Source organism: Danaus plexippus, chromosome 17, assembly GCF_018135715.1.
Source record: "Danaus plexippus chromosome 17, MEX_DaPlex, whole genome shotgun sequence".
NCBI lineage: Eukaryota > Metazoa > Arthropoda > Insecta > Lepidoptera > Nymphalidae > Danaus > Danaus plexippus.
In genome coordinates this window covers 4,608,874-4,634,956 of record NC_083548.1, presented here as the reverse complement: position 1 = coordinate 4,634,956, position 26,083 = coordinate 4,608,874, and the positions used below count along the sequence as shown (strand labels likewise).

At 30.3% G+C, this 26,083-nt stretch overlaps 1 protein-coding gene across 4 annotated transcripts in view; it reads left to right on the top strand.

Annotated features, from left to right (window-relative positions):
- Positions 1–24,213, top strand: part of LOC116771114 (long-chain-fatty-acid--CoA ligase 5) — a 31,789-nt gene extending 7,576 nt beyond the window's left edge. Inside the window, exons 1-15 of one of the 4 annotated variants that reach the window (XM_032662830.2) lie at positions 3,800–3,914; positions 8,681–8,966; positions 10,459–10,613; positions 17,034–17,157; positions 17,503–17,646; positions 17,733–17,858; positions 17,940–18,139; positions 18,438–18,638; positions 18,770–18,987; positions 19,214–19,364; positions 20,232–20,342; positions 20,580–20,747; positions 21,101–21,244; positions 21,750–21,923; positions 22,168–24,213. In XM_032662830.2, the coding sequence (XP_032518721.1) occupies positions 8,759–8,966; positions 10,459–10,613; positions 17,034–17,157; positions 17,503–17,646; positions 17,733–17,858; positions 17,940–18,139; positions 18,438–18,638; positions 18,770–18,987; positions 19,214–19,364; positions 20,232–20,342; positions 20,580–20,747; positions 21,101–21,244; positions 21,750–21,923; positions 22,168–22,305 (2,262 nt within the window). In that variant the 5' untranslated portion in view covers positions 3,800–3,914; positions 8,681–8,758 and the 3' untranslated portion in view covers positions 22,306–24,213. Of the gene's footprint in view, positions 1–3,799; positions 3,915–8,680; positions 8,967–10,458; positions 10,614–11,512; positions 11,868–17,033; positions 17,158–17,502; positions 17,647–17,732; positions 17,859–17,939; positions 18,140–18,437; positions 18,639–18,769; positions 18,988–19,213; positions 19,365–20,231; positions 20,343–20,579; positions 20,748–21,100; positions 21,245–21,749; positions 21,924–22,167 lie in introns of those variants that run through there. The other 3 variants (XM_032662832.2, XM_032662834.2, XM_032662835.2) reach the window with 3 other exon arrangements.
- Positions 24,214–26,083: the final 1,870 nt, after the last annotated feature.

The following is a 26,083-nucleotide window of genomic DNA, read 5'->3' as shown; positions in this document are numbered from 1 at the left end:
GGGGAGTTATATGGTCTATACTTTTTTTTCGGTCCGTCCACCTGCAACTGTTGCAGTTTAAGCGCTCGCGTCCGCTAAGTATGAAATGTTTAAACGTATTTAGGGAATATACTTTAGCTCTGTTTCATTGAGCGTCGAATTTTTATTATTATTTGTCTCGTTTATTATTCAGGAAGTTTTTAAATAAATTATCTTATTTATTTGCTGCTGACAAGTTTCATAAAAATGTAAAATTCTTTACACTGTTTTAATTTTGTAACTCAATAATACAAAAAGTAAGTATTCTTCCTACATAATTAAGTCTCAGAGGGTTTATTTGTAGAGGGCTAATTGAAATACCTCACGCTACAAACAGTTTAAAATTGTTTTCGATTTTGTTGAATATCATAATAATTATGGTCGGTTATATCTTTTTCTGATTTAAAACGCTACCTACTCTTAATTATATTTATATTTTTTATTCCTATTAAGCTAGCAAAACGATAATATAAGATCGCACTTAGGTATGATCTATTTCTTAAGTGATTTATTAAAACATTTTCACTAAATATTCCCATGCATAATGATACGTAATGGTAGAGAAATGACCTGTAGTCGCAAAGACAAATGACTTTGCATCTCAATCTGTAACGCGGCATCTTGTTTGTTTTATGGGGCATGTGACATGCATTCTGGACGAGACACAAATACCGCATGACTTGGTCCAATAATCGCTTTCTTTTCGAAGCACAATCTCACACTCAGAGTACATCATGTGGCGGTTATTCATAACGACATTAGAACAATTTTATTATGAATTCATACCATGCTCATATTTTGTGAAATTGTTACGAGCAATTGAATCCTTAATGAAATGACATTTTAGACGAGCTTAGGATACTATTGGAGTCTTATGTGAGCAGCTTTATACTGTTAATAGATAGCATGGTTCCAACTGGAAGCACCATTTTAAAACTACACTTGCAAATATTACCCTCTCCTCAGTATCATCAAGGTTTCACGCGTTAGTGGCCAATGACAGCACTCTATTTTAGTCGTCAAATTTACTGGCTATGTGCCTATCAAAAAAATCAAATTTGTTTTATAAAAAACATATTTTATTATGCGCTAAAAGTTAAAGTTTGTCTTATCCTATTGAAATCCTTGTAATATCCTCTTTCAGTATTTAAGTCTGATATACTGTTGTGCCAATTTATTCGTTCTAGTTCATTGTCCTTGGTCAGTGCAATGTTTATTTTGGTATTTTAGCATGTTTTGACAATGTCAATATTGAAGTTTGTTTAGTCAGAATTGCATCCAAGTGACCTAGGCGGTATATTTATGAGAATTACTTTAATAGATTTATTATTAATAGATTTTAATTTTAATCTTTATAGGTTTTTAAAATGGAAAATATAGCACTAATTCTATTTTTTGATAAATGAGAATTTTTTGATTGTTTTTGTTTGAAATGCTTGAACAGGTAATATTCCTTTTCAGATCTTATAAAATAATTCAGTGCTTATTAATTTTAGCATCAAAAGTAAAAAATAAGGAAATTTTATATTAAACTACTGTTAGGTTAAAAAAAGTTCATACAAAAGAGATAATATTTTCCCCTCATCTATTTGTTTTACTGTGAGCAATTTTTATTTAACATAATATGACAGACTAAATGGTATTAGGAATGTTGTATTTAAATAAAATAAATAATGTAATAAATTGTAATATATAAGTGTTAGCAAGCCCGTAAGAAAACTTGTTAGTATTAGTTTTATTAGTCTCGCTTCTACCAAATGTAAAAACCAGCGCCGACCACTTTTACCAAACCTAAATAAGATTCCTATTTCTCAATGTTCTAAATGACATTCATCCTTTGTTTAGACTAGTAATAAATATACGAGGCTTAATTTATTGTTTATGTCGCATATCATCGGGCCCATTAAGTTAATAGTGTCATAAAATGCCAGTCTAATAGTACGTATTCTTAAGACATGTACTTGACATCGAAGATACGAGCAAGGATAAACAGTTGAATGGAATAAATTCCTTGTATTAAGACATTGCTATTAGAAGCAAAATAAACAAAAAATAATACAGACGAACTGAGAACCTCTTCCTTTCTTGAAGTCGGTTGAAAATAATTTAGGTGACTAAAGAAAATGAGAATGGTATTTTATTTGGTGGGCAAGCAAATTTGACATTATTAGAATACAACGTATTGAAGTCTTAATTTATAAGGGCTTGTATGATGAAGAAAAATATGAGATACGTGACGTTAAAAAGCTATTGAAATTTTTATTCTTATTAGCTCTCTTGTTCCCAACGAACTCAGTCTCATTGTTTCTTTCCAGTCTCTCTTAAATTCCATCAATTAATCCCTGGGAGCAACGACACGACTATAGTTAAAAATATAAATTTCATAAATAAAGGTAGCTACATTCTATGAGATGGACTTTAAAATTTTTTTTTTAAATAAAAAGTAAAGGCGATAGCCAATTGTGGTTAGTAGTCAACTACGCCTACAAACATTTGTAAAATATGTGAAATTACGAATACGACGCCCGCATTGTAGGTTGTCAGCTTTTAACACAAAAAGTGAAAAATATTTATCACAATAATCGTTTCTACTGTTTTCTTCAATATGAAAAAAAAAACTAGGCATCAAAACATCACAAACGACAAAATGTTGTCTATAAGTACATACTTATTTTAAATTAAAATGTCAAACAAATAGTATTTAATTTACTCACATTCCCCTGACGGAATATGATATGATTTTTTAAGTTTCTTGTTACTGAGAATATCTCATTTATTTATATATCGTGTGTCAAATTTCAATCATTACAATGTGTTCGTCGACAGTCAACCGCAGTTTTTGTCAGAGAAACAATTTCGTCTACAATGACTCGATATAGGACTTAGGATTTCTCGTTTTATAATAAATTAAATAAAGCTATTTGTACATAGTAAATTTCATTGATATTGAATTAACTATATTATTATTTTCTCAACCTGTATTGAAAAACATTTAATACAAAAAGCTTAAGAATAACTACTTTACTATTATACAATTTGTTTGAAGTACTGAATTTAAAAACAGAATACACCCAGTAAAAATAATTCCTGTTTCATATTTTGTTTTACAATTTAACAAAGTCGATAGTTTATTTAAATTCTTGTTCTTTATTTAAATATTTTAGACCAATAAAACCTTGATACCCAATATAAATATACATAAAATTAGCACAATAAATGCTATAACAGAACCTTATAATTATTTCACTAAACAGTCCAATGCAGAGCGCTCAACTAGTTTATTTGCTCTTAACCTGTTTTCGGATTTGCTAAGTTTGCAATGAGAAACATCGCATACCATATGTCCTTAAAATTAAAAAAAAAATCTTTTATTTAAATATTACAATGTCTTGAATTATATTTTTATTTTCTTGAAATCGTTGACCTATGTGACGTAGGCATTATCATACATTATTATTGGCTTATTAAATAGGCGACTACTATTTACAGATAAAACAGCATTCATTGAATGTCAGAGAGATAATATTAATAAAATAGTCAAAATACGAATAAAAATAGTAATATAATGTATAAATTATAATCCTATTTATCGGTTGAATAACACATTAAGCTTTAGTTCACTGAACATACAATATCGTAGATTTCAACATATGACAAGGCTATTAACATTTAAGAAAATAAACTATTAATTAGTGGAGAACTAAAGTTGCTTACCCCTGTCAACTTAAAAGAGAGAGGCTAGGCATAGGCTGGGAAGGCAGCGTGCGCTTGGGCTCACATTGTCCAAGTAGACGGCCACCGCAACGGCCGTGCGTATACCGCTTTCGTTGTTATATCATAACATAAAAGTGTTTATAGATGAAGTGTTGAACTAAAGTGTTTTGAGAATTAAATTGGTAACATCAGTGCGCAGGATTGACGTAAAGATTATTCGGTTCTTTGTTGTGTTGTCATTTGCAGCGTATCTTAATATCAATCTTGTAATCAAATCACTAACGGAATAATACAGAGCTATAAACACCTCTAAAGCTACGTTTTTTGTAGTTTTGAATAATATTTAGTTCTTAGGACTAAAAAAAGAAATACATTCGACCACAGAAACGTTTGATGCATAAATGAAGACTTGGGTATATAAGAGAAAATAAATTTATGTACAAAATTAATATTATCAGACAGCTAGATGTAAAAAGGTTTCTATTTACATATAGTATTTCCACAATCTCATGTCACATCGAAAGAGCTCCGTATAATAATGCACTTTATTACTCGAGACGATGCAGGTAACCATTATTTTAATAACAACTGTTGTGCACATAAACGATTGCGATCATGCCTAAGGGTATCACGATGCTGTAGTGGAAATTTGATCTCTGTGTTATTGGGTCAAAACGCGACTCTATGAACGTCTTGATCTATGAAGCATGTCTTCAAACGCGTATGTCTTATAAGAATAGTAGTTTTTGCATCAAGTTGTAATTTTGTTTAAGGCGATAAGAGGATACATTTTTTATTTATAATTTGATGGAAAATAAAACGGAATATGTATTTAAAACGCCAAAGAATTTCAGAACGCCAAAATATTATTAAAAGAATCACTTTTTATTTTATTCTGAAATATAAATGGACTAAGCCTCTGTGTAGAAAACTAATAACTTCCTTATTCAACCATTCTTCAATGGGCTGACGCTTTTGATGTTTTGGGCATTAGACTTACCTTAAGAGCTTTAAACAAAAACCAAATAAAGGGATACCAAACTCATTTCATTGCTGTGTCCCCATGGTCCTATACACTATTGATCTTGAATTGAACGAATCTTTAGTTTTAGCATGAAATGCTCTTTATTCATTGCTTTCGAAGAAAGATATAATAGGTTACTATAAAAAAAAGAATAATAGGTATATTGATAAAATGCGTCGCCAAGTGTTTCTCAGAATATTTACATTGCATATAGTTTCGTTCAACATGAAAAGTTCTTCGAAGTAGTAAACACATCCTGCAGACATCAACTTAGCATCATAACAGAACACATGTTTGGTATTTAATACATTAACTATAATTCGATTAAAATATGTTAGGACTTAAAAACATTTTAGTTCGATAAATAATTAATTCACTATTCATTTTTAGTAAAACTTGTTAAGATAATATGTCATACAGAAGTTAAACAAAAGTCCATATTTCAAGTAGGTATTATCTATTTAATTAACGCCGATTAACGATTGAATTTGACTCTCAGTTTTAAGATTAAAAATCGCGAAAATATCGATGTTAATAATAAAAAAACATTGAACACATATAGTTAATAAGAGGCTTAAAATTATTACCAATTTATTAACCTGCATTAAGCGAAGAACACAGATCGGCAAGAGCACTTTTTACTGTCAGCTGTTAATTCCGGTTGTTACAGAAGATAATCGCTTGCATTTAGTTTCTTAATAAAACTGACCTTGTCTTACTGATTCAGTCTTGACGTTGTGTTGGGAACAATCACTATTATCTGACTGTACATGTATTATGTATACTGTATTGTACGTCCCTGCTTCAATTTTAAATGACCATAATAGTAATTATTGAAACTCTGAAATTACTTGGTATTTTAATATTAAATCACACCGTTAATATGAATAATTTTAATGTCTGCTATTATATGGAAATTATTTGGATATATTTTGTCTCTTTACTATTTCCTATCTGTAACTGTGTAATATGTTTTAACTCTATTGTCTAACTTTCTTTGCCCTCAGTTACAGATAACTAAGTGGTCGAGAAATTAAATGACATGTGTATTTTTTGTCTGCGTAAGAAAAAGTCTGACACTAATGTCTCTATTAAATTTAAATAACACCTTTAATAATGTCATGAAATGACTTAATAGTTAAACCGCTGCTGTTTTGATTTCAAGTCACGAATAACAATAACAAGTAAAGTAATAGAATGTTTTCTATTATAATGCTATAAGGTTGTCTATTATAAGTACTAGCTATTGCAACAAACGCTAACAATCTAACCAGTCCGTATAATATAATTAATTTTTTTCGTACGTTAAGCAAATAATGTCGAACTGGTGAACGTGACTTAGTGCGGGTGCCTCATTTGGTATGCGCAGGCGCATCGCGCATCGCGCCTAGGAAGTGCAGTCATGTAACATTAAGGTCGGAAATACAACGCGAATGAATTGTTTTAAATCGATTATCATAACCAATTCGTTTTTATTTGTCAATATCTCCTAACAAAATATATTTTCTCTGTATTTATTATTCGCTTTCAATATTTTATTGTATTTAAAAGTAGAACAGTAAAAGATCTTTAATACGTATTTCAGATTTGTTCATTCATTCGTAACTATAAATACTGAAACTATTTATTTTGCTTACAACAGATTTAAAGCACTAAAGAGCTCATTTTATTAATATCACTTTCTGGTAACGGTAGATTTTACAGCAAACGTCATGGCTAAGAAGTAATTAAAACGGTCCTCGAAAACGGCATAGCTCTTAACTGTAACCTCGGAAATTTCGGTAAAAAAATGGCAGGTGTTGAATTGACGACTATATCAAAACAAGACGTGCCCAGGTCATCGCCCTCAAAACAAATTAGCCGGTTGTGAAGTGTGTCAAAATTATATGCTATTTGATGTTGTATAGAATAAATAATAAATGTCTAATGAGATTTTTTTTCTATTTGAATTTTATGAAGATTAATGATTCCAATAATGTTCGATTTAGAAAGTGAAAGAGTATAATCTTATGGGATCCATCATTACAATAAAGAGACTATTAACATTATAAATATCATGTAGGCATTATAAACAATGATTAGAAAGTCAAATCCATGTATAACGGAATTACTTATGTGACCTGTCACAAATTCTGACACTTAATATTATAAGATAAATATTACACAAGGATAACAAGGCTGATGACACTAAACGCGAGAACAAGTTTCCGTAAAATTGTCCATGTGTTTTTATTGTTTGCATCAGATTGGAATACCAGAACCACCGTTAAATGTGAACGTTCTGATAGCGGAAACCGCAGGTCTCATTCATTACGATCACAATGGCAGCATTTTGGACGTTTGTTAACCGTAGCCTGTATAAAATGAATAGATAACTGTGTATCCCAATATTTACAGGCTTAAATCTTGTTACACTATTGTGTAATTGTATTAAAAATAAATGTTCAAATGAGTTTTTTCGTTGATATTCATTGCATATTCCATCTCACTTTGTCTGATTTTGATTTATTAATTTAGAATATTCGTGTGTTGAAAATATCAATATGAAATATAATTAATTGTGCAGAATAAAATCATTATTGTCTCGAAAAGAAAAAAATGCTGTACGCCATAATATATGAACTAAATATCTAAGAGTTACTGTCACTTAAGCTACTATTGCGATATTTGAATTTGACAAATTCGTATTGATTAATATTAAACGGAATGTTAAAACAAGGCCACTTCGAATGACTAATCTTTTCGCTTACTTAACTATATACGTCATAATGTTTTCAAAACAAATCTATAATGCTTATTGATTTTAGCATAGTTGAATTTAGTCTGTGTAGGTGATATTTTGTGGAAATATTAGTCAAAAGTAGACGTAATTTATAAACAATAACCATGATTTGTCCGTGTCGGTTTTAATATGTATTCACACCCACTATCGGGCTTTCGAATTATTGGGTCAACGGTATACCGCTTGGTACAGCTAGATGATTATAAACCATTGTTGGTTTTCAATGTATTGTCGTTACTTTATCTGTTAATCTGTGAACTCATGTTTATAGATTGCGTGACATGTTTCGTTTTGGTTTGAAGCCTATAATAATTCAACTTTATCTTTTGAATAAGATCGCATTGCATTGTATATACATAATTGAATATTTGTGATTCATTCTTTAGGAAGCAGATGTTTTCTATTTTAGTACTTACTCAATAAATTATAGATGTTAGCAATATTTCGTCGTGAACTTTAATACACTTTAAAAGATATTTCTTTAAGAAGACGTTGATACTACAGCTGACCTTGTGTATAATATAAATTAAAATCATTTACTATATTGACTAAAAATTGACAGCTCTTATTTACTGCTTTATTTTAGTTAAACTTCCGTATAATTTATTGACGGATATAAAAAGCGTTTCCTTAAACTAAATGTTGACATTAAAGTAATTAAAAATCCTTCGAATACTTTCATCGATATTTTTAACCTCTTTTTGTGGCTGCTTATCGATATGTCTTGAGTTTTTATAAATTTTTATCTAATAAAATATTTTTAATATGAGCTAGGGAATAAAAAGTTCTTGAAAGGTTTTCTAAACCTTGCCTCAACGACTTGTTAAGCAGTTGTTGATTACTTTATATTATTGATCGACTCCCAAAAAAAAAAGGAACGTGTAATATTTGTCAAAATAAAAATTGTATTTAAATATAAATTTGTGATAGCAGTTTTAGGATTTTATATCGCTTTGATAAGAAAATTCATGAAAATTAAATCAAAAGTGAGATTATAGCCTAATGTTAATGACATACACAAGGTCAAACGCTTTTATGAAATGTATATATACAATCAATATATATCGAATATCTTTACGACATTCATGTGTTATCATATGTATGTAGATGTGAAATAAGTGAATATTTTTTTTATAATACAGACGGCGCTTTACGAGATATGTAAATAAGACACGCGAGCGAAAATGCGTATGCGACATATATTAATAGTTTACTGAAAAATGTGCAACAATAATAATAAAATGGGTAGTGGGAAGTTTGGACTGAGCGTTAAAAAGGAAAAAGTGAACATGACGGAGGCTAATAAGACTGAGTTTAGTGTTAAGGAAAAATGCCTCAAGTTAAAGAAGAAACTGACAAAGACTGAAAAAATGAAGACTGAAACAAATTCAAAGGAGAAGACTATATGGTGGAATCAGTGCAGCAGTTGTGAGTAGAAAACGGGATAGTTATTTCTCTCTATTAAATATTAATTTATTTTATATAGAGGAAATTAAAATTATCACCAAGATTAAATTTCAGTTATCATTACGTTTTGTAAATATAACGAGGAAATTAATTCGGATTTAATAAAAGGTTACTTGTGTTATTGCAAGACAACTGGCCCTTGAAGGTCCGTCACTTGTTACGCTCTTTGAATGTACAATGAGGGGAAATTAGATCACCAAGGTTCAGACTTTTGAAATCAAACAAGTACCTCCTGGTATTCGACAATAATTTAGGGCGACACGACCTTTTACATCGCCTTCAAATTATTGACATGTGGGCCGTTCTAATATATTTTTCAACGCAGTTTTTGGCATACTATTTACTATATTAATATACTATATTCGTAACTTAACAATTTCATATTAATTAAATGAATTTTAGACAAATAAATATTACGAACGAGAGTGGGATAATTAAACTGTAATAAAAGCGGCTTAATATAAAATTAATTAGTATTTCATTTAATGGCTGGCATCTATTATTACTGCGGCTGGTTTATTGCAAATCTATATATATACACGTAAAAGTGTGTCAATGGAAAGCGCGAGAGAATCCCGTGAAATCAACGCGCTAACACGGCTCCCCAGTCCACTTTCTAAACTAGCATTCGGTTTATGGTTCAGGAACTAGACCCGAGACTGCATGAAAGTTGTTTTGTTCGGACATTTCCTAGAAGATGATGATCCAACACTCAATACAGTGTTATGTTTTACTTTAATATACATATATGAAGAGTTCCTATAATGATATTACAATTTATAACTTTCAAAACAGAATAATATAACAATGCACAGATATATTAAAATCATACGTTATTCCATAAATGCAATAGCGATGTAAGACTATTAACATTAAATAAGAATAAGAATTTAAATCGACTTGCAATAAAATTGTTTCGCTAAAACTTAATTTTAATTTATTTACTCGGAAATTATTAAGTCACAATGTAACTACAGAATAACTACGTCTCTTTTTCTTCGAAATTCTCTCTTTATTAGTAGCTCGCGATTGACAGTTAAGGTCGATAAGATGATCATTAGTATCGAAAGTATAAGTCTGGAAATAAATTTCTTAGTAATTGTTAATGTAGTCTCCCATTAACATATCGCCTTTTTTGGACGTGACAACAATTCTTATGATTTACTATTTTGGATTGTAAAAAAAAAGTAAAGAACGTTTTGTTGCCAACCGTTAAGAAATATGTGGAGTGATTGATTATTATTTATTGAAGAAATGAATACAATTTAATATATATAAATTATACATTCCGCGTGTTTTTTTTTATCATTTTGATAAATGCAAAATGGTGAAATGCCTCAGCAATACCTTGAAATCAATAGTATTTTTATGAACAAGTTTTCTTTTAATTTTTATATCCACATATTTTCGTTGTTAAATGTTATTCTTGCTTACATTGCTATTATTGTTGCAGTAAGCGAAATAGACCAATATCTATGGATGGTGGGTGGCTCTGCCGGTGCACTGGCACTAACTGGTGTCGCTGCTGCATCAGCCTTCTATCTCAGCACAAGGCCGAAACCAGAGAAGCCTTTAGTCACGTTACACGAACAAAGCCTCTTGGAGACGGTGAGTTTCAACAATTTGTTGTTAGGGATGTTTGTTGTAAATAATTTAAGTTCATGCTTAATCAATTGCACCGAAATCACTGAGAAAAAAAAACGATATAATGTTTCTTTTAATAGCTTTAGGAAAGTTTTGCTTCGAAAATAATAATAAGAGGTAATGTGCAGATCAGAGATCCGATTACTGATATATATAATAACATGTGTCTTAATTATTTTTAAAAGGGCAATCACAAAGTACTTATGCTCAAGTAGCTTGCGTATAAGGAAGTAAAAATTAAGTAGTGTTTATTGGCATGTCGTCGTCATGGGTTGGCGGGTTTAGGTAAGAGATAAGGATTAAATAATGTAAGTGGGCATGTGATTATAATGTTAATAACCGATAAATAGTGTTTTTCTTTGTCCGATTGATAAAAGTTTAATACGCTATAAAAGATTAATTATACCTTATTAATCATACTATTTAATGTGATATAACTATTTCGTTTGATTTGTAACTGAATCACAATAGTTCTAAAATTAGCTTTACCTTAAATAAATCCATTTATTAATAGAATAAAAGATTTTAAACGTTTACCAACAAGAACCAATTAAATTACAGTTAATAAAATTGTGAAGAAGTAAAATATTTTTTGTAACCTTGAAAGCAAAATATTATAATTTACTTAACTCAAAAGGTTTTTTCTTAATGTCAGAGTAAAGGTCTGGTCGGAATGATCTTACAACCTGGAGCTGAGATTTTATATATCGATAAAAAAAAAATAAAACTCGACTTTATGTGTCGAATGCGGTTTTTACTATTCCTAAAACCGATGTATCAAAGTTCAATATGTCCTAAACTGTGATGCCGCTTTGAATTGGCAGAGCGCATCTTCGAGCGATATTTTTAACTCATTGTGCCAAGAGCTACCCAGCTTACTGCTCTCATGTCAGTATTCAGAATTCTAGCGAAAGTGACGAGTCCGTCTCTGACCTCAAGTTTTACAAAGATATTCAAACATTAAGTGATAGAAGTGAAGAATATAATTGGCGTATAATACATTTGTCGCTGAAGACTAGACTTAATAAGACATAAGAAGTGATTGCGCAATGAAGGACTAGTACATGTTTTTAATGTATAAAAGTTACTGTGAATAAGTGATATACAGTTTAAAATGGCGTGCTGCGACTGCTGTATCGGGGTTGCACCCATACGACCACCAATAAACCTCAACGAACAATCTGACTCTGTTAAAGTAAGGCGATGTGTCTAAACTATGTTAGTTTCGTCAACTATTAAGTATATAATGTCAAATATGTAATCTACGTCCTATGAAAATATTGACGAGTCAAATGGAACGCTTTTTAATATTAATTTGAAACATTATTCAAGTAAAATTTGTTGCTCCCATAACTTTACTAATACTGATTTCTTTATTGAAGTCAAATAATTTTGACCTTTGAAGAAATAATGAAGGTTATTTAAAAAAAAAAAACCTATTTAAAAAGAAGATTTGTTGTAATCTCGATATATTGTTGATCGTGATGCGATTGTTGGCAGTCGTTCGTATAATTTAGAGATCAGATCATTGTAGGCTCAACAGATTTCAACGAGTTTTAATTTAGATGTTTTCTATAGGTTTCGTTTATATAATTCATCTCTAGAATTGGCCAGGGATGAATGTTTTGTAGCAAGATCCATTGGAGAATGTGACGTACGCGAGACGTATTCATTAAAATCATGTGGTAATTACCATGTAGTATCTACTGCCTATTAAAAGTTTGTATATGGACATTTATATTTCTATATATTTTTATTAGTATACATATTTTCAAATTTAGAAACAACAAAGAAATATATCGACAGTTCTTGTTTACTATTTGGTATCTTTGTGGTGATACACTCAGAAGTCTGAGATTGTTCACATTGATTTACGAGTTTAGAGCCTGTGATAAATGATGTAAAATCTCTCATGCATTATCCATGATGTATGACAACATTTGGTGCACAAAATATTCCTGCCATTATGTTAAACCTATCTTCATATCGAACCTGGTGAATTGTATGCAACAATATGTCACAGATGTGAATGTAAAAAAGTCGAGGCAAGAAAAGGAAAACATATATATGTAGTACGAAAATTCAATAACTTGTTATTATTCATATAGTAATTTGTAAAATAGGTCTTATAAAATCTAAAGTCGGTACGTATTTATTCCTTATTCTAAAACTCCATAGTTTCACAAACCAATTACGATTTATTTTATGTGTATCCACCGTTAGTACTGAAAAAATAAATAAATCATAAATGTGAAATTACGTATTAAAATTCACTAACGAACAAAGTCTTTGGAAACTTATATTATTGAATTTATTGATAAAAAATATCAGATGTGGAAATTGTAGCAATAGATCTTTCACGTGACAAATTCAAATTGTTGACGAAAAGTAGTTGACATAAAGAACTACTCTTATATCGCATTTAAATATTGAAAAGGTTTTCCATAAATCTTCTCAATATTTAAATAGCAACAAATAGTAACAGATATTTAAATAGTAACAGATTAAAAAGAAATTTTCATTGATTTACGCATCATATGACACATAGATTTCAAACATGAAAATGCGAAATTTTAATAAAATATGGGGTTAATGACCGTATCCATGTCAAGTATATTTTAAAAATACAATTGACCACTTAAAAAAAACACGTAGCAACAGGTCCGAAGTCACATGTTCGAACTTTGGATAAGCACAGTAACGGTTGACTTATGACATTTTTAAAATATTTGGCAAAAAGTCCAGACTGCTCACGTTTGAGAGTCACGGGATATTAATTAATTCTTTTTCATACATTACATTCACAATACTACGAATTATGATTATGTTTAAACTACCTTTAAAGTAGCTGTTACATTTAATAAAATTTAATGTTTAAAACATAATGTCCGTTTCTTATAATTTTTGTTAATAATTTGCAGCTCCAACAAATATATTAATATCAGTCGACACTTGTTTTTATCGGTCTAATATTATTTAATCCGGTGTTTACATCTAGACTCGATTTTGTTTTTAAATTACATTTTCTTATAATAAACTTCTACCGGAATGATTATGAATCAATGGTGTTAGGAATACACCTTCCCTTTCAATCGCAATACGATTTTGGAAGAAAAGCAATTTTAAATAAAAAATACGCTATTTTTTGTAGATCCAATAACTAACTCTACATAGACATAAATCTTGTGACATTCGATTTATCGAAATCAATTGCAAGGAACTATTAACCGTGCTTACATACACGTAGACACGTTATACACACAACCCTTGTTTGGCTTCGAACTGATTGTTGAAAGGAAATAATAATTTAGTTCACAATCTATAACAATTTTCTAAGACGATCTTTTAAACTATAATCTGTTCGTAATGTATCGGGAGGTTGTCAATTAATAAAATTTCCGTTTACTACAAACGATTCAAACAACATTTTAATATTATGATTCAAATAAACAATCGTCTTGTGACATATCTGGTTATCTGCCAATTGTAACATCAATGGCAATAACATTTGATGATTGATATTTTATAACAACGTCTGTAACAATGCTGACGAAAAACTTAATATTATTATTACGACGTGTTAATGAGTCGTTAGTTTGATGAGTAAGTTTACTATATCTATATGAACACTAATTAGATTTAAACTAGTATAATAATTATTTATAACACAAAATAATTTATGGATTTAAATTCCTATAACTATGTAATGATATTGGTCATTACTTGAAACAGCTGATTATTAATTTGGACACAATATAAGTTCTCAAAAAATTTTTTTTTTAGGTGACACGTTTTATGATTTATGTATATAAATTATAGATATATGTAACTCTATGTTTGTTGTCTATCTATAAACAATTTTCTAAAATTGAACTATAAATCTAAAACTCAAACATGAATTCTTTTATATTTAAAAACCATACTTAATAAAAGCTTGTTCAGTTACTACGATGTCGTTTAAAAAAATATTTTGTTAATTTATTATTTAGGAATAATTTATATTTTAAATGTTTAATCAAATAATGTCACTGGTCTTAGTCATAATTTTGCTAGGATTGTACGTAAAACTAAAAGCTAAGTCGACTGTCAATAATTACAACGCCATTAAATAAATTGATAATGCAGAGGAACTAAATATAACTATTGACTAATGCACAGCTTTCACTTGCAGTGGAGGTTCGAAGTACGAAGAATTTGTTTCTCTTTAATGTTCTCTTATTTAGGATTTGGAGACGGCATGTCACGGCATTTTGTGAAGTATCAAATTCAAAGAAGAAATTGCTACTTTCCGGTCTGAGTGACATTGAAGTCCTAAAATCTGAGTAGGTTTTCCTGTCGAGTCAAAAATATCAAAAATAATTTACAGAAAATAACAGTTACGGGTTTCGTAGGTAAAATACTTTAATAACTAGAAGATTCGTTTTATCTGAATGCTATGCATTCCAAAATAAACGTATTTAACATGTATGCTCGTCTGCGTACCTAAACGATGGCTTTAAATACAAAATGGATTAAACATTTTGAATAATTTTACATAGTCTGACACATCGTTATGGCCGAGGTGCCCTTAAATGCGTTAACTATCTATGTATTTATTTAAGAAAATATATATAATATTTCATGAAATATACAAAAATAGCGTTTTTTTAAACCTATTTTTACGACTTATAAAACATTTAATTTAATGAAAGTTAAGGGAGTGTAAAGGTTAATAACAAAAATATGTATATAACAAAAATGTGTATAATTCCGCATATCTGCATTAGAAGCAGATTGACAGAATAAGGTTTAAACTGAAATATTTTTTAAATTAACGACTTTTAATGTCACTTTTTCACATTGAGTAATAAATTAACCACTAAATAATTACCTTAAACGTCATTAAATTCAGAATATTTTTTAATTTGTAACTTCCTCCGTAAAACTACTTTGAAAGCAGATACGCGGAATTATCCAACGCTAGTTACGAAGATTTGCACTATCCCCGACGATATAACATTTTTATAGTAAAAAACGACATCTTATAATTAATATCATTATACTAGGAACTATGGAATAGAAAGTTTTAATTGAAAAATTTATTTCCTATTAGTTCATAATATTTAATTTTCTTATTTTCTATACAAAATTATTTATTTTTAAACGTTATATAAATGGATTATAAATGACTGTATTTACTACTGCTATATGAGAACGTTATGCGGAAACATCATCGGCCAAACCACTCACAATGTCAAGTATTTCAGTTATGATTATTTTTAGATCCCAGAAAAGATTATACACACGACCTTAAGATATAAACATTTTATAACTCTCACATACTCATATATAAAAAAATATTAATATTATGTTCGAAAATGAAATGATCGCATGAGAAAACGGAATCTTTATGGCCTCCGTAGAAAAACCTTTTCAGTAGTGTAGTGTAGTCTATGATAATTCAAGAATTTTACTATTTACGAAGTTTAGTTTGGTTTGGTTTAGTTGACAGTATCCTAGTAACGATAAGTAACAATTATAAAAGATGTTTTATAATCATTACGCTCCTGTGGTTATCGAGATGTGATTTAAAAATACGTTAATAGTATTTTAAGTAGCGAAATCCACAGTGTGTTTTATCATCAACTAAAAATACCCGGTCACCCAACCGCGCAACTGTCGCCGCTTTTCTTATTTTTCTTGGAGCGTTGAATTTCCCATTGACCTTGTATAATATAAATATTAATGGAACATACTCACAATTTCAAATTAATTAGTTCAGTTAAATTTATTTCAAGTATGTTATATATTAATATGAACGTCCAGTCTAAATAAATCAAAATATAATTTGTAATTGGACAAAATAACTATTAGGTGCACGTAATTATGTAAGGAAATTAGGTTTTGATAAATGACTACAAAATTTTAGGTCTTATATTTAATTATATTGTAATTTTAATAAAATGTACAACAAAAATAAAATAAACAAAAAAAAAATATTTACATCCGTGCCACAGAATCTCCCTTTCATACCTTAATGACTTTGACATATTTTTTTTGTCATATAACTATTGCAAACTGACAAAAACATACCGTACAGTTTAAGTGCTCTGCTCTTTAAAATATATTTGTATTAGATATATGTCAATGGGTTAACGTTGTGTAGTTTGCATAAATTTTTAGCTCTTCTCCGTCCTCCAAAATACTGAGTTACGTTAGGGAGAATCTGTTTATGATAAGATTGCAATTTCGACGAATATAACTTGCTATTTTCATATTATCGTTAAACAGATAACACGTGACTGCTAATCAACTCTATACACGGGTCAATAAACTCTTGTAAGAGATTACTAACTCTAATGTACTAAATAATTTATAATCAATGTTAATTTTTTTTTGTTTAAGGGGCCTGAAATGGTTCGTGTTTCAAAGTTCTATAAAGAAGCGAAAAACGGCCGTTACCTGAGATATCTGCACGACGACACTCGTACACTATATGAAACTTTTAGACGCGGTGTGAAAGAATCTAGTAAGTATAATATTTCATTTTATTCTTATGACTGCAATACGAGCGGGCATACATTATTCTAGAACCAACCGCGTTCCACATTACACTTCCGCTCATTTTCGATAAAAGCGATAATTAAGTGCTTTTTTTTCCAAAAACCTGCAAGTGGGTAATTTTTTTTTAAAGGCCTCTTATATCAAAAGTCTCTATATTATTGCATTGCAAAAGATATTAATGCAAAGATGAGAACAACGCCTTTAGTTGATAGCCACAGCAAAAGAGTCTCAAAAAAATATATAATTTATAATGTTTACTACGAATTTATATATATGTACTTGAAATATACAATGTTTTCGAATTCCTAAGATAATGGCAACTGTCTCGGTTGGCGCGAGGGACCAAATAAGCCTTATGTGTGGCAAACATACAATGAGACCCTGCTGCGTGCCAAGAACTTCGGCTCAGGTCTTGTATGCCAAGGCCTTGTCCCGGGTCAGGGCACCTTTGTGGGTAAGTGACTTGCATGTTCTTAGACGAATCCTCGGATTATACATATTAAGAACTACCATACAAAATAATAAGTTATATTTTTATAGGAATATACGCACAAAATTGCCCCGAATGGATTATGGCCGAACAAGCTGCATATTGTTATTCAATGGTTATAGTCCCACTATATGATACCTTAGGAGCCAATGCATGTGCCTTTATTATTAACCAAAGTAAGTTGTATAAAACCCTTTTGTGTGTTTTTTAACAAATTAGTTTAACAAATTTCTAAAATTTTTCTAATGCAATTTCAGCCGAAATGTCCGTAGTAGTATGCGAAGACGATAAGAAAGCCAATCTTCTCCTGGACCAGTCGCCCCGGTGTTTGCGTAAACTGATCACGATAAAGGAAGTATCGCCGTCTACACATCAAAGGGCAAAGAGTCGTGGTGTTGAAATTATTAAGTTTAGCGATGTAGAGATTCTAGGAGCGCAGAAAGATCACCCATGTGTTGTAAGTGCTAAGATTACTAACTAGGCACTTCATCCCCTTAAGGAATCCATATGTTATAATTTATAACTATGGTATTTAATGGAATTTATTCTCATTCCATAAAATTTCTTAATTCAGTGGTTTTATAAAATGTGTCATATTTTAAACTAATTTAATAAATATTGTCTAATGTGATTGTTTTGTGTGTGTTTGGTAATTTTACCAAACTTTCATTTACTAATTTAATTACATATCGTTATGAGTAATGAAGGATTTAAAAGCTATACATCTATTTTTTTTATAAAATAATTATTTTTAGCCACCAAAACCAGAAAACCTCTGCACAATCTGCTACACGTCTGGCACGACTGGCATGCCGAAGGGCGTGATGCTGAGCCACGAAAATGTAGTCGCCTCAATGTGCAGTGTTACCATGCAACTAGGAGAACATCGCCCCACCAAAAATGATGTCATGATCTCCTTCCTACCACTCGCGCATATGCTCGAGCGGTGCTGTGAGGTACACATAATATTATATTTATACAGACCATTAAAACTAAGACAAAAACGATAATCAATATTTTTGGTATACTTTTATTTTCATTTGAAATTTCCTGACGTGACATATGAGATCTTAACTTGGATTTTCAGAACGCTCTCTATATGGTAGGCGGAGCTGTAGGTTTTTACAGCGGTGATATTAGAAGATTAGGCGATGACCTCGCTGCACTCAAACCAACTATGATGCCAGCTGTTCCCAGACTATTAAATAGATTATATGATAAGGCCCAAAATGAGATATCCAACTCCAAAATTAAAAAGTTACTATTCAATATGGCCTTATCAGCCAAGGAGTCTGAACTAAAGAGGTATTTTGATGCAAAGTTTGAGTATTCATAATAATAGTTACAATTTTTGCAGTTATTGTTACAATAAATAACCTTGTTAGAATAAAAAAAATCTTGACAATATGAATGAACATTTTCTAGCCACCTATTAATTGATCAGTAAATGTCTAAAAATAATAACAAGTTAATTTAAAATTTATTGCACTATTTATGATTTTGTTGGTTATAATTTTTTGGACTTTTTCAGAGGTATAATCCGAGGCGATTCTATTTGGGACAAACTGGTATTCCGCAAGGTCCGCGAAGGTATGGGAGGCAGATTGCGTATTATAGTGGTGGGTTCTGCCCCGCTTGCTGGAAATGTCTTGACCTTCGCGAGATGCGCTCTTGGATGTCTGGTGAGTAATCATAAAATTTACACACCTTCAAATGTCTTACTAGTTTTAGTCTTGTATTGGTCATCGTAATGGAGGGTTCTTAAGTAAGGAGACGGAAATTAATCATAACCAAATAAAATGGTTAGTTCCTTATATTATTCCCACGTAAAAATTGTTTAGATTTTAAAATGCCTTTTAAAATATTCATTTCATACAAGTTGACGTGGCCAATTCTATTTATCATATCATATTGAAAGATTTTTCCTGTTATTATTTGTGTCAGGTTCCATTACGCATGATTTTCATTGTTTATTTTGGACGACTGCAAGGTTAAATAGCATTGAAAATAAATAAATGTTATTTGTACTGGTATTTCTTTGACCTAGCACTATAGCGTACGTCGTACTGGATAGGTTCAAATCCACTCCATTGAGGTACGATATTCTTAAGTCGAAAAAAATGATTTAAAAAACCGAGAAAGATATACTATGGAGTACTTGTATATTGATAACTATAGAATATACTGAATTCGAAAAAAAAATTCGACTACTTCAAAAATAAATCTGAAGGAGAACACATGAGAAGATATAATCTCTACAATAATTAAATATAAATGAATAAAATAAATAAACAAAAAGTTATGTCGAGAAAGGGCCACGCCTATTATTTGTTTTTTAATTAATTTACTAAGTTGTGTATTTATGGCTTCTAAGAGATATTCAAAATTAAGAAATAAACGAAAATATTTTTCCAAGATTTGGCTTCAAACACAATCAAACTTTAAACAAACTTTTAGCTAACAACCTTATAAATACATAAGCAAAGTAATCAAGATAAAAGACTGTGAAGATTGGACTTTTTATAATAATAATTTTATTACTTTTCCAGATCGTGGAAGGCTACGGTCAGACAGAGTGTACTGCGCCTGTCACTCTAACAGTTCAGGGGGATCACGTGCCTGAACATGTTGGGCCTCCCGTCGCTTGTTGTAAAGTGAAGGTATGATGATGTATCAAATGATGTTCTGAATTACAGAAAAAAATATTACATAGGATACTATTAATTAATTTAAAAACTATTCATTAAAAAAGCAATGAATCATAACAAATAAATCTTTAGTCTCCCATAATAAAAAAAAAGTGAGATGAAATAATTTCATCAGATAACTTTTAAAATCATTTGGTCTAATAAATTTTGCCCCATGTCTTACTTATCACATTTATTCACATTTTATAGTTAGTGGACGTCCCAGAAATGGAGTACTATGCATCTCAAGGTCAAGGCGAGGTATGCGTGCAGGGTGCCAATGTGTTTAAAGGTTACTTCAAGGAACCGGAGAAGACCAGACAGGTCATTGACCAGGATGGATGGCATCATACTGGAGATGTCGGCAAGTGGATGCCGGTAGGTTAAAAATATTTGCATCAAACGAAAGTTTTGCTAAAGTTGATATTATCATATACCTTCTGAAATTAACATAATAATGAGGAACTATGTACATACATATATATGATGATATTTTCTTATATTAGATTTACACTTAGAGCTGTGATCTCATACAAAAATATCAATTTACAACATTACAAAAAATGAAAAGTGAATTTTTCATCGTTAGCTATGATCCAAATGTGTTTTTAATATATCTCCAGCTTTTCTACTCTAGAGTATTTGTAATTCTAATTCTTGGAACGGGATTAGTTCAATCACTCTCTGGTTTGACTTTATTAAAATTATTTTTTTACATTTCTTTATTGCAGAATGGAACCCTAAAAATTATAGACAGAAGAAAACACATCTTTAAACTATCTCAAGGCGAATATATTGTGCCAGAAAAGATCGAAAACATTTACATTCGAAGTCAGTACGTCGAACAAGTCTTCGTCCATGGTGAATCATTAAAGGTAAAATGTCTTAAATTTCGGTATAATGAATTTAATGAGATCTAAGATTTTCGCGAGTATTCATTTAAATGAAACTAGTATTATTCGGATTTACTACGCGCAGACGAGGTGCCCGTGATCACGGTTGCTGCAAAGTAACCGAAACGTCGGGAGTATGTAGTTTTTAAATAATAAAATCCGCGTAGTAAATCTGAATAATACTAGTTTCATTTATAATGAATTTAATATTAAGTTTGTTTTGCTTAATATGAAGTAACTTTATAACATAATTTTACATAACAGGATAATATATTTATGATTATTCACATTGTCCTTAACTAAAATTTCTGACACAGTTTTGTATTGGAAAATAAATAGTTTTGAGTTAAATAATCTAAAAATAAAATTAATTTAGAGCACATATCTGAGGAAAAGCCAAAATACTTATTGTAGTAAAATATTTTCTAAAACATTTGAATTGTATGAATTTGAACAGGGTGTAGAATAAACTTCAATTTCCTTACAGTCATGCGTAGTAGGTGTAGTTGTGCCAGATGTAGATGTGGTGAAATGCTGGGCGCTTGAGAATGGTATAAAGGGTACATTCTCAGCCCTCTGCGAGGACGAGCGTGTTAAAAGCATCATTCTTGAAGATATGCTGCAGTGGGGACGCAACGCTGGCCTTAAAACTTTCGAGCAGGTAGTCTATTATTTTGTATGTTTAGGACAATAGATCTTAAGTATTAAGTAACCACAATAACCGGCTACGTTATTCACAAATAAATTGAAAATACAATTTACATATCAATAAGTAAGTCTTTAATACGTTTTCAAAAATAGCTATTCCATTTCTACTCACAATATTATTGTATAAGTGTCATATGACTGTATATTCGTAATTATATTTATTGTCATTAGTTATACACTAAATATGTTTTTTACAGGTCAAAGACATATATTTACACCCCGATCCATTCTCAGTTCAGAACGGTCTTTTGACCCCCACGATGAAAGCGAAACGACCAGAGATCAGAAACTATTTTAAACCACAAATCGACGATATGTACAAAAAACTCGAATAAAATTATGTTACGAGCAAACGTTTGAAATTAGTTTTAAAGTGTTTTCTTTTCAACTAAGAACTGTTATGACAAAATTAAGTCATGTATTATCACTGTACGATGCTAAATAAATATCTAATGCGTGAATGATATCTTTTTAGCAAAATATTTGATTATATAAATAAACAAACTCCCTTATTAGAAACCCGAGAATTGTACTCGCAATAATGAGTGTTTTTGTTTTACATAAGCTAAAGTTTCCCAAATGAAACTTATATCTACCCACCCAGTGTTGGTTTTATTTATACTTAAGATTTTTTTTTATTTGTATCGATTATTTGTACTGTCATTGTCGTGTGACAGCTATTATTAAAAACGAATGTCCAAAAATATAACAGAAATACTTTATAAAAGCTTTGAACATTTCTAAGAATCTATATAAAAAAAAAAAATTCATTCTGATCACATAACACTGATTTTATATCATTTCACAGCGAACACAGTCCCTAAGAAGACGTTTTGAAAAATGATTTATATTTTAATAACCTGCAAGTTAATTATCTAATTAAAATATATTAATTAAAACAAATTGTACCTTATTATAAGCATAGATGCATTGTACTCTTAGATCATAGCATCTATTATGGCAATAATGAAACGAGTGTTTCAAAAGTCAATTATTAAATCAATTGTATGTGTATCTTTTTTATCCAGTTTCTCTGTAATTATTTTCTATTACAATAGAATCAGATTAATAACATACAGTATCGACCTTTGAGCTATTTAAAAAGTATTAACAAGCTTGTTATTAAAGATGGCGTGTCTCAAATAAATCCAGTTTCGCTTTGATAAGATTTTTTGTTTATGGTTGTTAGATTAACCTTTTATGATATCACAATATCTTGGTTCAAGTAGGTTATTGTTATACCTATACGTTATACCTGGACGTTATACCTATTTGACTCCGAAATTTTTCTTTTTGTTTAACATATGTATATATATGTTATATACACAACAATCACAGAATTTATCTGACACATTTTATTATGGGAATCTAAATTATTTTTTATATTTTTTGCGGCTTGTAAATTGTGATACATTGTATGTAATTATCAGATGCTAGTGAAATGTGCTGCTAATAGTAATACAGCCTCAAATTTTCAGCCACATTAATACAAATCAAACATATATTTTTTTCATTTTTTCATCTGACATATAAACCAGTGTAAAAGTAGAAATATTGTACAGAGGCTATTTTGAAGATTCATTTTTATTTTTAAAGCATTTCTTCGACTACGACCTGATTTTTTTTTTATAAATGCCAAAAAAAGCTAAAGTAGTGTTTGTGTTTTTATAATATTCACATAATGAACGCCTCATGAAGTATTTAGAGTTAAATTCAGTTATAATATTTTCCTATTATTGTGTGATGAAAAGTGAGAATGAATCTCTTATTGTTTGTATGTTTGCATATTTTGCATAACTTTTAGATAATTAATTCTACGGTCCACTGAGCTTGGTGTATGTTTTATGGATTTCGCTTGTATCTTTTGTCTCAAGACGTGAACCTATTGTACTTAGTTTGACGTTATACTAGAAACTAGTGGACTATAGTTGGTAACATTCATTCAACAATTTTATAAAGTTAATATCTTCTTTATACTTTGATTCTCTTGATTCAAAATAAAAAGAGATGGATAATTTCCTGTCTTAGAAAATACTAAGTGTGTTTTTTGTATCAGTGGATGTTAACTTTATAAACTATTCTATGGAAAGCGTACTCGTAAGTTAAATACCGCACCTGTAGATATATTAAGTTAAGATTTCTGCTTTGAGCAAACGTTATGGTTTCATGTTCGAACCACAATTTTGTTGTTATTGGTGCAAGTCGTACTACAATAATTTATTTTTAAATAAAAAATAATTCTATGTTAGTCGTTTTATTTGTACAATAATTCTCTAAATATATAATTTGTCAACAAAAGTTTTATATTTGCTTTCATAAAGGACGTAATTCGCTTGTAATTAGACACAAATGTATATTGTTGCTCTCTTACGTAATGAATTCGCTTAATATCGAGTTTTTTCCGTCAAGCCGGTGGTTGACCGATGATATCACACTCGTGAAACATTTGAAATTCGATGAATAATCTGCATGAAGATAATATTGATAAGTGGCTTGTGACACGGACTGCGGCGGTTACGTCCCTTAAGGAAAACCGAATGGTTGCGTAAAAATGTATTTATTGATAAGATTATGCTATAAGAATGTAAAACAATGTATCTTACGTTTGGCCCCAAATCTGAGTATTTTGCAAGTACTTCATAGGTTGACAAAATGTTTGTTTGTTGGAGTAAAATTTTAACTTAAATGTATCTACCTAATGTGCCTGACACTGAGCTCCTATTAACAAGGGCTTGTAAACACTTAAAATTAAATTTATTTCATTGCAAAACATTATGGCTATTCTAGTCCTACAATATTTATGTATATGTTTTGTCTGTCTTGCAAAGTTTAATTAAATATTTTTTAAATTTTATTTCTGTTACTTAACATTCAAAGTATCAGAAAATCACCGAGTGATTTAAAAAATTTGCTGAGTAAATACGAAATTAATATAATTGACAAAAACGTCAACTCCTTAAATTTATATATTTGAACTAAATAGTGTTCGACTGTTACTTATACTTCCTGTTCGGCGGAGAAAATGGATCTGAAGTAGGTGAACGCAATGTTAATAACAAACTAGTCACTCTAGCCTTGAAGACAAACAAATTAAAATTGGAACTGTTTATATTTCGGCAAACATAAATAATAGAAAAATATATTTGTCACGCTGAAGGGGTCGTCGTTTCAAAATCATTCCTTTCCGTGTATTCGTTCATTATCTGGTAGTAATAATTGTCATAAGTGAAATCATAATTATTGTTTCCAAATTACCCAATTCATCGATGTAAATAATTTTAGTAATACATCAGGTGATTAGTTTTGTTCGAGTACCCACAATCGTAATACAGAATTTACCATATAAAAGTCCAAGCATAATCGTACTGAACTCATTCTACATTGGTCGCTCTAAGGAGCCACAGTGGTAGAATCTCTGCTATAAAATTAATCTCTGCAATAAACAAGTATGACTTTGAGTAAAGATTTCTTCAAAATGGATTTCTTCTTCATAGGTACTCAGTGCCCAGACTCAAAGGCAACTAGGGTCCTGGTCTCGGTTCCACGAGGATCCCCTCGCTCTCACATATTCATCTGTTATTTACTAAAAAATATTATGATCTAAGATTCACCTGATGTTTAGTGCGAGTGTGATACTATCACACTGTTCCGATTACTGTAATTATTACATAATAGATAATTATCACCACATCTAACGTTAATCACCAAGTCAGTAAGATAATTTGTTTACTTGAAATAGCTATAAAATAATTTTTTTTTGTGACGACGAAAACTTCTCAGCAGTATATGGATTCACAGTGCTGTTGCTGTGTCCATCACTTTGCAAATATTTTTTTTTCGAGAAGTTCTTTTTTTTTGTTAAATTAATAAAATGATTATGTTTACGACACAAGACCTTTTGAAAATATTTGAGTAGCCACGATGGGTTCTGCTTTACTTTTCTATTATCACGGCATTGTGGGGGCTCATGCAATATTGGTATTTTTCAAAACATCTATCTCATTTCCATTTTTGAGGACACGTGAACAAGTAATATCTCAAGGCCACTCGCTTCTAGTTCAACAAAAGGTAGTTTTGCTCGGTCTGAAAAGCAATTCTTTCCCTGGGATGGAA